This window comes from Astyanax mexicanus, chromosome 6 (genome assembly GCF_023375975.1).
Source record: "Astyanax mexicanus isolate ESR-SI-001 chromosome 6, AstMex3_surface, whole genome shotgun sequence".
Classification (NCBI taxonomy): domain Eukaryota; kingdom Metazoa; phylum Chordata; class Actinopteri; order Characiformes; family Acestrorhamphidae; genus Astyanax; species Astyanax mexicanus.
Window position 1 is genome coordinate 45586900 of NC_064413.1, and position 16032 is coordinate 45602931.

The 16032-nt window shown below is 37.7% G+C and overlaps 1 protein-coding gene across 4 annotated transcripts in view; it reads right to left on the bottom strand.

Annotated features, from left to right (window-relative positions):
- Window positions 1-16032, bottom strand: part of pard3aa (par-3 family cell polarity regulator alpha, a) — a 554989-nt gene that overhangs the window by 325793 nt on the left and 213164 nt on the right. For all 4 annotated transcript variants that reach the window (XM_015602814.3, XM_015602813.3, XM_007238652.3 and 1 more), the window contains exon 3: window positions 11447-11630. In XM_015602814.3, the coding sequence (XP_015458300.3) occupies window positions 11447-11630 (184 nt within the window). The remainder of the gene's footprint in view (window positions 1-11446; window positions 11631-16032) is intronic.

Sequence of the window (16032 nt, forward strand, 5' to 3'; positions counted from 1 at the left end):
ATAATGTGATGCAACATATTTCCAGATCCCCTAAAACAGGGTCCACCGTTTCTACTGTGATGTCACTGGGTGTCAGAATTCACACTGCAATGGCAGTAGGGTCAAAAATGCACATTATGATGTCATTGAATACCAGATTCCCCACTGTGTTGTCAGCAGTGTGCATAACTTACAAACTTTCTCCACTCTTATGTCAACATATTCTTGAAGTCACCAGGTTCTAGAAGCCATATGTTTGTGCTGTTGGGGTCCAGAATCCATACTGTGACGTCGTTAGGGTCCAAGAACAGTTACAGGTCTCCCAGTGATGTAATGAGAATAGATTCTTGACTCCTCTAAAATAGGTTCTAGAAGCCAAGCAATGTCACAGGGGTTGAAAATCCTCACTGTAATGTCACTGGATGCCACAAATCTTTCTATGATAATCACCAGGGCCTAGAATCCCTACCGTGATGTCACTGGCTTTCAGAATCTCTCCTGTGATGTCTCTAGGTTCCAGATCTCCAACTGCGTTATCGTCAGGGTCCAGTATTTCTACTGTGATGTCACTAGACTCTAGAATTTACACTTTCTTGTCATTATGGTCCAAAATTCCCACTGTAAGGCAGCAGAGTTACACATTTACCAAAACTGTAATGTCTCTGGATTCTATAACTAATAGAATTATAGTGATGCCAACAAGGTCTAGATGTCATGTGACACCATGTGTGTCCTGAATCCCCATTGTGATGCAACTGGATACCACAATTGCTTCTTTGACTTTACCAGAGTCTAGAATCCCAAAGTGATGTCTGTGGCTTCCAGAATTCCAACTGTGTTGTTGCCAGGGTCCAGAATCTCTATTGTGATGCAGCAGAATTCTAGATCTCATGCTGCAATGTCACAAAGGGCCAATTTGTGCTACTCTAATCCGAGCTCATCAAAGTAATGACGGTTGTCACGATGTAATTAATTCCCTACTGGTGCTGTTGTGATTCAGCCTAGTTGGAACAACAGGGAACACTCATGCAGAATCATGTATACACACTTCATATTCAAGACGTTTTATTTATTTTTATTTAGCTATTTATTTATTTGGTGCTGTGCGCAGCAGATCTCATCCCCTAGGAAGGTACAACTTCATCTCAGAGATAAATTAGTTTAAATATACAATTTAAAATAAAGAATATAGAACCTGAAACATAATCCAATCAATGTAAAACCTAATGTCTGCATCAGGTCAATGGCATATAGTGCATTTTAGTCAATGAAGCTAAAATATATTCAAGAGCTATGCCAATAAGCAGGAGGATTACGATTTCAAAGAGATTGGTGATGAAGGAAAATAAGCAGTGAGACCCGTTAAAGCCATGGACACTGTCAGATAAATTAGCCTTCAGAGTCTCAATGGAACCCATTCTTGTACCAAAGAGCTGGTCCATCAAGCCAAGTACTAAAATAATAACATGAAAAAATGGCAGGGAAAATGTTCTCAAGATCAAAGACATGATCCTGAAGCCAAAAAAGCACTTGCCTTAATTACTTGTAAGCCATGTTTTCTTTTTTCATATTTTCCCCCTAAACGAAAGGTTGGGAGGATCTGTAATTATCTAAGCTCAGACCAAAGGCATATCCAGTCTGTGTAATGTAATAAAAAGGGTGGGTCAATAAAGCCAAACCAAAAAAAAATAAAAACAGCACTGAAGAAATGTCAGGTCAACATACAGTATCAGCTCCCAGCACATTCCAGCATACTTTCCCATGTTTCTGCCCTTTCCGGTCTTGGAATCTTACTCAAGAAAAAAGGAGAAAGATGTCACAATGCAGCAAAGTTCATGAAAAATGCAATGCTCCAATTAGCAGAACACGATTCACACTGCAAACCAAACCGCTAAAAGTGCCAGAGGCCAGACTCAACCCTGCGGAATTTAGACAAAAAATTCAGTGTGTATTCACTTGTATCACACTCTCTAAAAAGTTCAAAGCTGAAGTCACCTTTTTTCTAGACAGGAGCAAAGCTTCGCAGACGAGGCAGACAGTTTTCCTGTGGCAAATAAAGCCTCCAAAATATCCCAGCCAGTGATGCTAATTAACACCTGAGGTGCCACAGGAGATGGGAAGCATTAGAATATTCCATTGAGAAATATATTATACTGTTATGGGAAAAAACACACGACACTGAAGGCTTATTGTTATTATCTGTTAATTACTCACAGCTAGTATTTAGAACCATTTGGCTGATTAAGGATTTTTTTTTATTTGTGTTTAAAATTCAGGATCATGAAACTTACATTGAACATATTTGTCATTTTCTGTTTATGTACTGTGTTGTGGTAAAACGTTTGCATACATTCCTAATGGATGGGAAGCTTGTAGCAATAATGGGCCTTTAATGATTTAGTTACACTTTTATTTTAACTTATCTAGTGCAGAATGAATATAAAACTTACAAATAAATATATAACAGATATAGCAAACAAACAACAAAAGGGTCAAACAAACCCTTTTTTATGTCCATCATAAATTAAATATAAATTGTATGTATGTTCTTGACCATGTATATTGTTAGCCTTAAAATCGTTAGTTAAAATATTATATTAAATACTTTAAGATGAGTGTATATAAACACAGATGTAATTATCCTTAAATCATTCACTTTGTGAGGAAATCTCAGTCAGTAAGTATTAATTCATTCATTCATTCATTAATTCTTTTGTTTTCCAAAGCATGCATTCCTTATTCAAATGCCCAATTAAGTAAACATTCAGAAAGGGTCTGAGTATTTGACTGCCTACTTCAATCTCTAATTGTGTTACTAACACACAACACTGTGCAGGTACCTCAAGCACAGGAAAATGTGGTTTCCTACCAAATGACAAATATGGGCACTTACCTACACCACCCAACCATATAGCACCTTATAAGCGGGGGCTGTCTAAGCCAGCACTGGGAAATGAACCACTTCCATTCACGTCTGTGAAAGCTAAAAGCTAATAAGTCACTGTAATGGGATTTTATAGGCAATGGATTCACTCGCCCAGAACTAAGGAGCGATTCCAAGGCTAGATTTTAAGGCTAGTTCTCCAGTGCCCCAATTTCCTACCGGGCTACAGTGAAGTCAGGTAGGGAATAAACCATAATCACAGGCCATTTTGGAAGATGAGAGGTCTGAGGAGGCCGTACCCCAATTAGACCTCCTCCAGACCCGGCAAGAGCAGGGGGCGGCCGAGAGAGGAGCCGCAGAGGAGAGAGAACACAGTGAATCAGTGAAAACTCGAGCAAACTCCAAAGTTCTGCCAACTAACGTGAACGCTCCATTTACACATTAATGCTCCCAAATATCATGTGGGTGTCTCTTTTTGACAGGGCCACAGGGACCGGCAGAGTCGGAACACGGATCAGATCTTTGCCTTCGTTTGCATCCACGGAGCAGCGCGGTTGAGAAAAGCGAGGAGCTTTGTAGTGAGCGCTTTGAATTAGGCAGCTCGAGTTGTGCGGTGTGGGCTGAATGCTGATGACTGGGTGACATCGCTAATGATCCCACACGCCTCCGTAGAAGAGCAGCTCCAGAGAGATGCGCAGAACTTTCCCTGACTTCAGCCTGTCAGGGTGAGAGGCGGGGCTGCAGCTGAAGAACCTGCAGGTGATCAGGAGAAATGATGTATGATCTGTGATCACACTACATCAGCGCACTGCGACACACACATTAAAAATGTGTGGAGACCGAGCAGTGCTGTCACACTCCCAACACAGCGGGAAGTTCACGCTGACTCTTTAACTCTTTAATAGCTGTTTAGTCAAGCTTTACATCTCTACTCAGACACATGCTGTACGTCATACTATTGTGCGCCCCTTATATTGTCACATTTATGCCCAAAAAACTGCCTCTGTATTTTTGGTGTTTTCAATTTTTAATGATATTTGAATATAGCATCCTTTCTTTATATTGTAGTTAAATTTAATCATAAATGGACCATTAGAAATTCTGAAAATTATTAAATTATTTAGGTTAATAAGTTAGGTAGGTACTTTCTTATTTTAGCCATCAGAATTAAACAGGCAGTTAAATTATGTTACTAAATTGAAATATATTAATATGACGTTGAGCACGAATAGTAAAGCTTTTTTAACAATGTTTGTCATTTGTTGTTGTTTTTTTTTTCATTCGACATCAACAGTAACCAGATATTTTCAGCAACAGCTGGAATTCACTCATTTCCAAGGAATTAATTTTGCAATCTGCTCAACTATCCTACCTATTAGTTTGTGCTTGACAGCTGACTTATTATGACTTAAATTTAAGATAACAACACTTGGCAGATTAATCTATTCAATAGGATTAAAACAGTGTTTTTTAATAAACTTTCTGCGCAGTTTTAAATTTCTAAATGCCTTGTTTTAAATGTCAGGGCTCTCTGGATTCTACCAATGAAGTGTGAAGCTACTTTGAGCCTGGATAACGGTGGAAAACTTGATTTATCTGCAGGCACAAAACATGGCCCATATCATTCATTTTAAAGCCTATTTGGGCGAATTGCACAAAATACTGGATCTCAGAAAGCTGCGGGAGAGTGGAGATGGGCTATTTAACAATGGTAAGTACTTTTTATCATGTTTTAATACATTAAGTTCATTTCTCTCCTTTAAGAAGTGCATTTTAGTTTAAACCAGTGCAACACTTAAGTACAAAAAAAGTAGAATACTTTCGTACTTAAGTGTGGAACTTAAAGAACACTTCAAGCAACTACTCAAGACACTTTGTTATAGAGCACTTGTACTTCTACTCAAGTCTAAGTCTTTAGTATCTTATACATATCTGCTAATTTTGAATGTTCTTGGGATGTTTTTGTGTCAATGTTCTGACTGCAGGCTTTTGCATATGTTAAGAATTTGATAATATATAGGGAATTTGATGTTAAAATAAACTATTAACAACAAGCTCACTCATTAAGGGCTACATATTTTTTTTTAATAACAGTGTACATTCACAATCACACACTGACACACACACAATGTGTGTTTCCCTTGTCTGCGTGCGTCACACTTCATTATCGAAACGGCTCTTTATCCAGTTAACGGTGTCAACGGCTACAACAATTAGCCATAATAAGCTTTAGATTAAACTGTGGCACTTTTATGGTTTTATGACTAATGGCTTGAATTAGGCAAGCCTGCGGCCCACAGCAATGAAGCCCAACCTCAGTCCCTCCCTCTCTCCCACACTTTCTCTCTCTTTCTCTCTCTCCATGGGTGTTCATTTGCACACTAGGTTCCTAATGGAAGAGGCCTGGATGATTAAGAGACGACATAAGTAATAAACTCTGGGTCTAACTCACTCCTGGAAAAACCCTGTTTAATGTCAGAGAGACCTCTTCTGTGATAAGACTGAGCCGGACAGGGAGAAGCCGCAGGAGACCACGAATTCAGGCCTGTATTTATGAGCTCTCATTTAGCGGATATCTGATTTGGTGTGAAGAACAGAATAAAGAATAAAGACGATCCTCAGGGAGAAACATTTAGCCCACTCAGAGATGAAGAGCATGGCTGAATTAGAACGGGACAAACAGATTCTATTCTGGATATAACGGTAATGTAGACATGAGAGTAAGTTTGATCAATCTTAATAAAACATTCTTCAGAAGTAGGGGTGGGCGATATGACTCTAAAATAATATCACAATATTTCAGGGTATTTTTGCGATGACAATATACTGGCGATATAGGAAAACAGAAAAATTATTTAATAATTTCAGGAATATAGTATAATGGTATAACAGAATAATCATAATGTGGCAAAATAAATAATATAGCATAAAATAATATAATGCAGCAAAAAATATTACAGAATATTTTGTGAATGCATATAAACTGCAAACTAAAACAATTATACAATAAATACACTTAAAGTTTCACAGTACATAATAGACTACTTTCGAGACATAACATCCCTATTAGCATGATAAGGATTTTTAATATCGAGATATATAATATACAATATAATATTGCCCACTACTATTCACAAGTACATCTTTTTTTAGCAAAATGATCCTTTACAGAATCAAAAATGCTTCTGCTTTTGCTCTGGTCTAAATACTTATTTCCGTATTTAAGTATTTAAGTATTTAAGGAAAATGCACCTTCACATGCATAAAATCTAAATAAAGGAAACATGCAATGTACAGAGGCATTTTCAGAAAATCTTAGCCTAACCACATTTCTTCATATGAATTTATTATTATTATTTTTTTAATGAATGTGCCCATGTTCTGATAAACAAATTACCTCTTAATTGCATTTTCTTTGCATGTAAAGATGTTGTTTGAAAGAGAATTAAACTGAACATGCAACAATTCTACTCCTACAATTATGGAACGTTGATTGCATTGATTAAATGATAAAAAAAAAAAAACGGATTTTTTTTTTTTTTTTTGCATCTATTAGTATTATCTGGGTTCAGGACGTTTTTTTTTTTCCTGAAATTAGAACTCTCAAACGGAGTGCCCCTCGCCTCCTGGCTCTCAATCAGTGCCTGAGTGCCAGTTCAGTTCCGCTGACAGGCTCTCTCTATCACTCTTAAATGACAAAACAGCAAAACAGGAGATTTAATTGCCCAAAGGAGGTTGTAATGTGTAATGTGCTGATTTAGTGAGTAAAGGTAAGTTGTTGTGTAAGCACAAAGACCGAGCTGACTGAACTGAAGGAATTACTAGAGTAAGCACTGTGCTGATTATAAGTTTTGCTGTTTGTTATTATTGGTGTATCATGTCTGAGTTATAAAAAATGTCAAATGCCAGCATGTGGCCAAAAGTTCAGATTTAAAATGTTATTTAAAAATCAATATTGTGTTTTTAAGAATAGACACAGTATTGCAAAACATAATATTGAAATGTTTGACTCTAATGATATTTTTCTTCACCTTTAACAGTACACTGGGCTTTCTGGCTATGGCAAATAAGCCCAATAAAATAAACCATATCAGTTATAAATAAATAGATGAATTAAAGAATGGATCACAAGATTACGTATAACCAATGCTTTTTTCAATGCTTATTTTAACAGACTACAAAATGATTAATATTATCATTTTCCATTTAATAACTCTGAACAGGCCCGGAGCCAGGAGGAAGGCAAGCGGATTTGGGGGGGGGGGGGGGGGGGGGTGGCGCCCCGGCAGCGAGCCACAAAGCAAATTGATTAGCTAAATGGTGGCCTGTCCGCAGGTGTCCACACTTTTCCCCGCAGGCAATCTCCTAATGGCCCCGGAGCCGGCATGTCACTGCAGGCAGGAAGGCCCCCCTCAGACCCTGTCCCACCACTCATATTCCCCACAGGACAAGCACACATGCAGCCTGGATCCGCAACCCTGCCGCCAGAGCAATGGACAAACACAGGGTAAACAAGAACATGACGAAATTCAGATCAGCAGGGAGACACCACAGGGTGACTTTCAGACTTTTACACAGGTGTAGTTTTACTGACTTTGGAATAAGGTTTGCTTTCTAGAGATGCTATACAGTTAGTGTGCTGTCGCATCTTTAAAATATCAACTTAACAGGAGAAGGAAAAAAAAACTGTATGTAAAATGATTCTATTTGCACATTCATAAAGTAATTTGGACAGATATTTGTCAAAACTGGAGATTTTTAAAGAAGTTCAACAAAACAGTCATACAGAGGTGCTTGTTTAGAGTTAAAACTAATGTAAGTGCACATAAATGTTACAAAACAATATATCTTCACAAAATGACAAACTTGTATTAATTTGATCTGAAGTTTGAAACCTGATGAGATTTGTTAAGCAATTATTATTTGCAATAATTTATAAATTGATCCCTTGAAATCAGAAATCAGCTAATTTTTCACCATTGTGATTTATTTTGTTCATTTACAGTACCTTTATCATTTAAAGGTTTTTGATAAAAAAAAAAAAAACATCCCAAATTCTGTGGAAAAGGCTAAATTCTTGAAAACACATTACTGATTTACATTACGGTTACCAGATAAATTCTGCTGGAAGACAGTGGTTCATTCTATATACAGATTAAAGAAAAATATTTATTTGTGCATCCACAACCTGCAGTCCCCTCCCAATCCGCACTAAACCCAGTGCTTCCACTAAATGATTCTCTCATTTCGCAGGATTTACTGCTAAATGTCTGAGTAGAAACACAAGTTTTACACTGAAATAAATAATGTGGAATTAGAAAAAGCTGTGTAATTTAATACCAATACCCATGAACTGCTGTACACCAGTAACAGAGGGGAACTAAATGTTCTAAATGCAATCAGGCCTCAGTTTATCTTCATTAAGATTCAATCTCACACAACAATCACTTTAAAAAAAAGTAAGACTTAAAAGTTTTCTCTTTCTGTGTGCGCTGAGATTATACTTTCACGGGGGCGAGTCAAGCCGAGCCTCGATTTCACATAATTACACTCAAATTACATTCATTACCGCAATTTACATCTCATCTCCAGCTCAATTATTAGTCGCTTGACCTCATCTGCATGTGTTTTTTAATATGCAGGCGTGTGAGGAGAGGCAGGAAGAACAATCAATAGGCACTGATGATTCTGAATTGCTGCGACTGTGAAGTAGCTGCAGAAATGTGAAATATACCTGTTAATAATGGGCTTGTTTCCATTTCTCTTGCTACTTCTTAAACACATCGCAAGCAATATCACATTGCTTTAATCTTACACACACAAACAGAAGCATACTGAGTGTCCAAATACTTGTGGACACACCTTCTAATGAATGCATTTAGCTAATTTGCTAAGTAGCACATGTTGCTGACACAGACGTGCAAATGCACATACACAGCTTGCCTAGTACATGTAGAGACATATTGCCAGCCAATAGATAAACACAAACCTACTGTATGGCCTAATTTCTGGTGCGTAAGCCAGACACCTTTGTCAGAACACGGTATAAGTATCTGCACATAAAATTTTAATGTGCAGCTATTACACACTTAGCAGTAAGAGCACATTCAAAGTTGAGGGAAAGTTCACACGTCAGAGCCGCTTGAAAGGAACACGGTCAAGCTGCCATAAGACTGAGATTAAACGAATGAGAATCTGCCAAAAACCTGATGCTATCACCAGGCCTAAAGGAAACACACTGAAACTATACTGTATAGGATCAGAGAGCAGGTGCTTCCTATGAAATCCAAGCAGGTCACATATAACCGCCTGGAAACAAACCTATTCATGTTCTACTCAGCAGCAAATGCTTACACTTGGAGAACACTGCTGCTGTTTATGTGGTCTAATACACACGCACACACACACACGCAGACGCACACGCAGACACACACGCAGACACACACGCAGACACACACGCAGACACACACGCAGACACACGCGCAGACACACGCGCAGACACACGCGCAGACACACGCGCAGACACACACGCAGACACACACGCAGACACACACGCAGACACACATGCACACAGACATACTCAAAAAGAGTGAGCATCCTGCTGACAGTTCTCACATCAGAGAGGGAATTTACAGAGTGCTCCAGTTCAGATCTCCCTCTGAGCTCGCCTTCAGAGACCAGTAATAAATCAAAACCACCGTCCAACAGCAGACTAACATGTGAAAACTTCACATGTATTATTTTGTGTGTGTGTGTGTCAGGGACATAATGTGTATGAAGAAAAGAGAGAGAGGGAGAGAAAAAGAATGAGAGAGAGAGAGAGAGAGGGAATGTAATGAGTACATTCAGCTTTAAACTTTACTGACAGTCATGCCAATAAAGCTGCCTTGAATTAAACTGAACTGAATGAAGGTCATTTTCTCTCTCTCTCTCTCTCTCTCTCTCTCTCTGCATATTTAGACACAGTACTGTTAAAGCAGCACCAATACAATAACAAGAACAACAAAAAGTCAACAACCCCTGTTACATTTGAGCTTAAGTACAAATTACCGTTTTTTTTTTTGTTGTTGTTGTAATTTGTCTGAAATATGTTACATTACATAAATGAACAGTAATTCCACTGTAATTGTGTGTAGATAATGTGATGTGTGAGCTTTCTGTGAGTTAAATGTCAAACTAATACAAAGCTGGTTGACTAAAGAAGAAAGAACAGTGAGAACTAAGTTAATGCCATAGACAGAGACATAGCTAGCTAATTATGAAGCAAAAATGACTTATTTTCTTACAGTGGATAACAAACATATGTATTTACTTTAGACTTGTATAAACAAGGTGACATAAGCTTTACAAGAACGACATTCAAGTAGAATTATTGATCCAAGACATAAACTAGCATGTTAAGGCTAACAGTGTATTCTAGTGGATGTCTTATTTGGACACTGACTTCATGTCTGTAAAGTTCCACAAAATCTATGAAATTGGACCAAATGATTAAGGTTTTAGGTTTACCTAAATAAACTGCAGTTACTAAAGAGAGGTCTTTCCAAAATACACCAATCACTAGACTAATTAATATAGGCAGCGGTTGAAAAGGTAAGGTAAATGTTTTCTTCGCAATCAATGTTTTATAGTAGTTATCTCATGATATTTTAAAATGGTGTGGCAATGAGGTTCAGATTCCCAGTTGTGGGCAAGTTGATTGACTCCTAATACTAACTGTCTGGTTAAAGTTCTAATGCTATGGCTCCAATTTTCCTTTACTGTGCAAAAGCAAAAAAGATGGCAGCTTCTATGGCGTCACATGAATATCAAAAGTCAGGGCGCAAAAATAACAGGTGAAAAAAATTAGCCAGTGTATTTTAACATTTTGTGTGTGTAAATTAACTTCTCCTTCTGGAGACATTCTGGAGTAAAAAAAATGGGAATCGTGTGCACACGAAGAGAATATTGATCTTAAGTTTTTTATTTTTTTTATTTTTTTTTTTGCTTGCAAGCTTCACATTTTTGCTCACGAGAAGTTCATTTACACATACAAAATGTTGAAACACGCTGGTTATTTTTTTTCACTTATTTTTGCGCCATAAGCTTTCATATTAGGCCACATTTTGACACTAAAATGTAGCAATTGTATTAGACTGGGACTTACGGTCTTCTTTAATATACACTCTACGGGCTTAACCTGTTTAACTGCAGTTTTTTTTTTTTTTTCACACTAATCAACCAATCAGCAGAATCTCTACATATTGATGAGTAAAAGTGACAATAACTGAATTACTGATTACTGAGCGTCACAGAAGTAAGTAAGTAAGTAAGTAAGTTAAATCACACCTAGTCCCTCATTAAACATGGTGACTGTGAGTATGTTATATTCATGCAGTAACTAACATATGGTACTGTGCAATATGAGTGTTATTGTCTAAAAAAATAACACTGCATATTATTTGAACAGATAAAAATAACGTTAAATACAGTAAAAAAAAGGTAACAATAATGTTTAAAGCTTGGTCTCAGATTTCTCATGGGTGCAGTAAGTTAATATGTAGTGTGAAAGTTTATGTGTGTGTGTGTGTTAGTGTTACTCACTGGTGCGCAGTGCTGATGGTGTGACCTCGATCTCACTGCTGTTGTGGTAGGGCTGGAAGGCTGACGGGCTGCTGGAGCTCAGCTCTCTTCTGCTGAACACGTCCGGACTCTGACTGCCTGTGGAACTTGCGCTGGTCCCGTCACCTCCATGATGAGGGTCCTGCTCCTCATAGACTGCCACCAGCTACAGAAAGAGGAAAAAGGTAATACTTAGATGTTAAAAGCAATAATAAACAAAAGCATGCTGTAATTTGATCAGTTATTTCTTATTTATAGGTTTAATAAAAAAGTAGAGAAACACTGAAGACATTTTATGTTGATCTGAAAATGTTCTGTGCATTATCGAAATCAATGGAAAAGACAGATGTGGATTCTAAGGAAAACTTCTTTTAAATGTAAATCATCACATATGCAGTGATCTACAAATTCATGTACGTATGATTAAATAAAACTGCAAAATATTCAAACAATCAAGTTTCTAAGCATTCAGCTTTCAAATAAGCTGCTTTTATTCCACATATAGTTAAAACCCACCCGCCAGTATTCACCTGTCAGTGGTTTCCCTGCTGCTGTAATCCCAAAAACACTAATAACACGTTGGATTTCTGCAGCAGACTCATAAAATTGATCTTTTCTTTTCTTTGGAGAATAGGGGGGATCAAAATACAATAGGTGGCAAACAGTTCACAATCAAAACAAACAAAGCCTCACGTTGTGTAAAACCGTGACATCGTTTCCCCTGCTGGACTAATAGGACAGTTATATCTGCCTGCTGGCAGTAAAACTGACACAAAGCCATTACCTGCAGTAACTGCATGTAACACCCTCCACTGACTCTCCCCCACTAGTTAAGTCAATGATGGCTTATAAAGCCCTTTTTTACATCAATCCACACTCCTGCCAGAGCCTGTCAGCATGTACATAGCTGATCTTTCAGTTAAAGTGATGTTAAAACACTAAGCCTTTTCTTATGAAATTTATGTCATGGTGAAAAAGTGGCAGAATAAAAGAAAGCCTGCGGAAAACGTGTCTATTAATGAATCCCTGCTAGTTCTAATGCAGAGTAGCAGACTACTAATTATGATGTATAGCAGTACAATACAATAACAGTACAATATTTATAAAGTCGTATTGTACAGTAGTTTTAATTCTCTATAGCTTTTAGATAAAAAAAGATAATTAAGTTTAATAAGTTAGTTATCATGTCCGTTAGTAAGACAGTTATAAAGCTGTTTGGTAAATACTGTATATAGTATGAACGGCATGAGCTATCCTGAAATAAATTAACACCTCATTCACTCTGAGTATCTGCCACTTCAACAATGTTTCTGCCAACATGCCTCCACTGCCCAGGTTAACACCTGCACTGTGCCACTGCCCCACCTGTCTGCTGCTCCTGCTGCCTGTACCTGTGTAGACTGTGCCAACTGCTGACACCCAGGAACCAGCTAACAGCAAGCTGCCAACGCACTCAAGCACACAGACCCACACACACACTTTTTCAGGCTGTATTCCAGAGAGAAACAGGAACATAGGTAAAAATAGAGAAATCTGAAAGGCAGATTACGGAGGTGATAGGGGCGTCTGCTCTACACACATTCACACACATCAGGTGATTATCAAGTGCTCCCGGCTTCGTATACGCTCAGCGTGCTCCGTAACGCTGCCACACTCCAGACAAAAGTGGGAAATTGGAATGAGGAGTTAGCAGGTGAGCTTTTGTCTCCGTCCGCTTCGCCACCACCATTCATCTGCATTCATCTCTGTTGCAGCGTGTTTACGACAGCACCGGAATAACAGCAGACACAGAGAGACAGAGAGAGAGAGAGAGAGAGAGAGAGAGAGAGAGAGAGAGGCTGTCACATAGCGATAGATATAGCGTATGTGTTTAGATGGTAGAGACACAAACAGTCATGTTTTTGCACAAACTGCTTATACGACCAGGCACACAACAGCAGCAGACACAACTGCACACAAACAGAGGCTTCAGATCAGAGCCCTTCACTTCTGCTTCACATTCTCTCTCCAGCGCCTTCCTCTCTCTCTTTCGCTCTCGCATGCTCATGTACACCTGTGTTCATGTGTGTGAGTTACGATAGTTCTAATTTAAAGTGACTGACACAATGTACTATTTTTATTTTGTATAATTTCGGAGTTGGGGCAGGTGGAAATAGAGTGCTATCAAAAAGTTTCGTATTAGCCACATTATTTAGCTTCCACAGGGCATGGCAAAAGTCATGGGACACGATAATACTAGTTCCATCTATTGATATTTGTATAAAAACTAGGGATGCACTGATACCACTTTTCTTCATCAAATACCAGATTTTCAAGTGTCTGCCCTACAGAATACGAATACCGATATAAAGACTATGTAAAAGGTGTCAAGTATTTATTTATTTATTTATATATATATATATATATATATATATATATATATATATATATATATATATATATATATATATATATATATATTTTTTTTTTTTTTTTTTTATCATTTTTGAGAGGTGGTATGCTCTCCAAATAATATATAATACACTTAAAAGAAAAGCATTTACTGGTTGAGTAACTGCGTAATTGAAAAGCTGAGCTTGTGAAATACCTACAACCAATAAACTGTCTTAGCTGATCATCATTTAAAGCCATCAAGTATACATTTGTGGCAACACTTTTAGCTGGACCTTGGTTCTAAATGTTTAAGGACTGATAAAGGCTGGTTATTATAAAAATAGAAAAATAAACATTATTACGCTGAAAGTGCAGTCGCAAAACTATCAAAAACGTTATGATGAAACTGGCTCTCATCAGGACCACCCCAGGAAAGGTAGACCAATAGTTACCTATGTTGCAAAGGATAAGTTAATCAGAAACAGCAAATCAACAGTATGTCTGATTGTTTAACACTTAACTTTACTACATGGTTCCTTTTGTGTTTATCCATAGTTTTAATGACTTCATTATTAATTTACAATGTAGAGAAAAAACAGGTATGGCCAAACTTTTGTCTGGTACTGTATATAATAATTTAATATTTTTTTAAAAATCACTCTCGCTACATCTGAAGCCCGCAGGTATGTTTAACTGAGTGGGAACAGGTATTGGTTTAAGGGCATGCACTGCATTCCCCTGAGCCGTGTTTGAAAGGACTCTTTCTTGAGGAGATTGTTATTCCTAAAGCATTCGTCTCTTACACCATTTCAGATATCAATCTCACAGCTCTGAGTGCTTTGACATGAAATTGAGTTTTTCACAACTCTTGACAAGTGGTTATTCAGGCAGAAGTGTCCTTATACACTCAGACATACACACTCTCTCTCACACACACACACAAACACACACGTCTTCTCATCACGCCTCACTTGCATGTTACACACAAACCTCATACACTTATCTCTGCTCCAAGTCCTCAACACACACATCAGACCGCTCTTGTCATCAAATGGGCCACTGTTTAGCCATCATGCAGCATTTATGACTCCTGCTGTGGCACTAAATGGACTCCAGTTGCGTAGAGCAGGCAGACTCTCCTCTCCCACAAGCACACTCTCAGCACCCCTCAGAGCGGGACTCGGCCCAGAGCGGATGGGAGCGGGGGTACGCCCTACCTTCCTCATCACCAGCCAGCAGCAGAGAACAGAGACCAAACAATAAACAAATAAATAAAATAAAAAAACACTTTTTTTCTTTACTCTAGATATTATAGTCCACAGGCCATATCATTAATTCATTTAACTAAAATTGGGATTTTAAAGAGAAAATATTTACTTGTATCAACTTCTATACAGACAGGCCTCCCCCAGTCAATGTTAAAGCTTCAGTTCAGAAAACATGGTCATGCTCTGGTCATGTTTTCAATAAAACAACAGGATTAGATGTAAATGTATTAAAATAACTACAAGTTAGGTCAAGTCAAGTAGTTCTTTTGCCAATACTGCATATGTACAGGACATTGAATTGAAATTACATTACTCTCCATCCCAAAAATTATAGCAAGTACCGAAAATAAAACCAAACCTTTACATTAAACAAATATTATTATATCTTAAGACAGTTTAGAAGTTATAAACCGTATACTAAACTATATGAAATATTTTTTGTTTTTGGAACACTGTTGCATTGGATTTTGTATTCTGTACGTAAGGTTTTGTATTTTGAAAATACAATATTTATATTAATATATTTTTGCATTTGCATATGAATATTTCTTTGGTTTAAATTAAATAGATTCTTTTCATATTCATTTATATACAATAACTGACAAAATGCCACAGACCATTTAATAAATCACTGCCACCTTATCATGGAACCACCACTTTAACTACATATCGTCTAGCCGTAGGTTTAGTTATCCTGTTCGTGCTGTTACTGATCATTTGCACTACCTGTTTGACTCCAGTATTTTCTGATAAACCCAATGCATTATATAATTATAACAGTTAGTTCCGACCCTGCAATGTGATTGGCTGAGAGGCATTCTGTGAACCAGCTGTGTGAACCAGCATTATGTGTACCAGCCAGTAATGCACTGTATCCAAAGCTCTCTATGTATTACTCCGCCACATACAGGTAATCTAGCAACAATA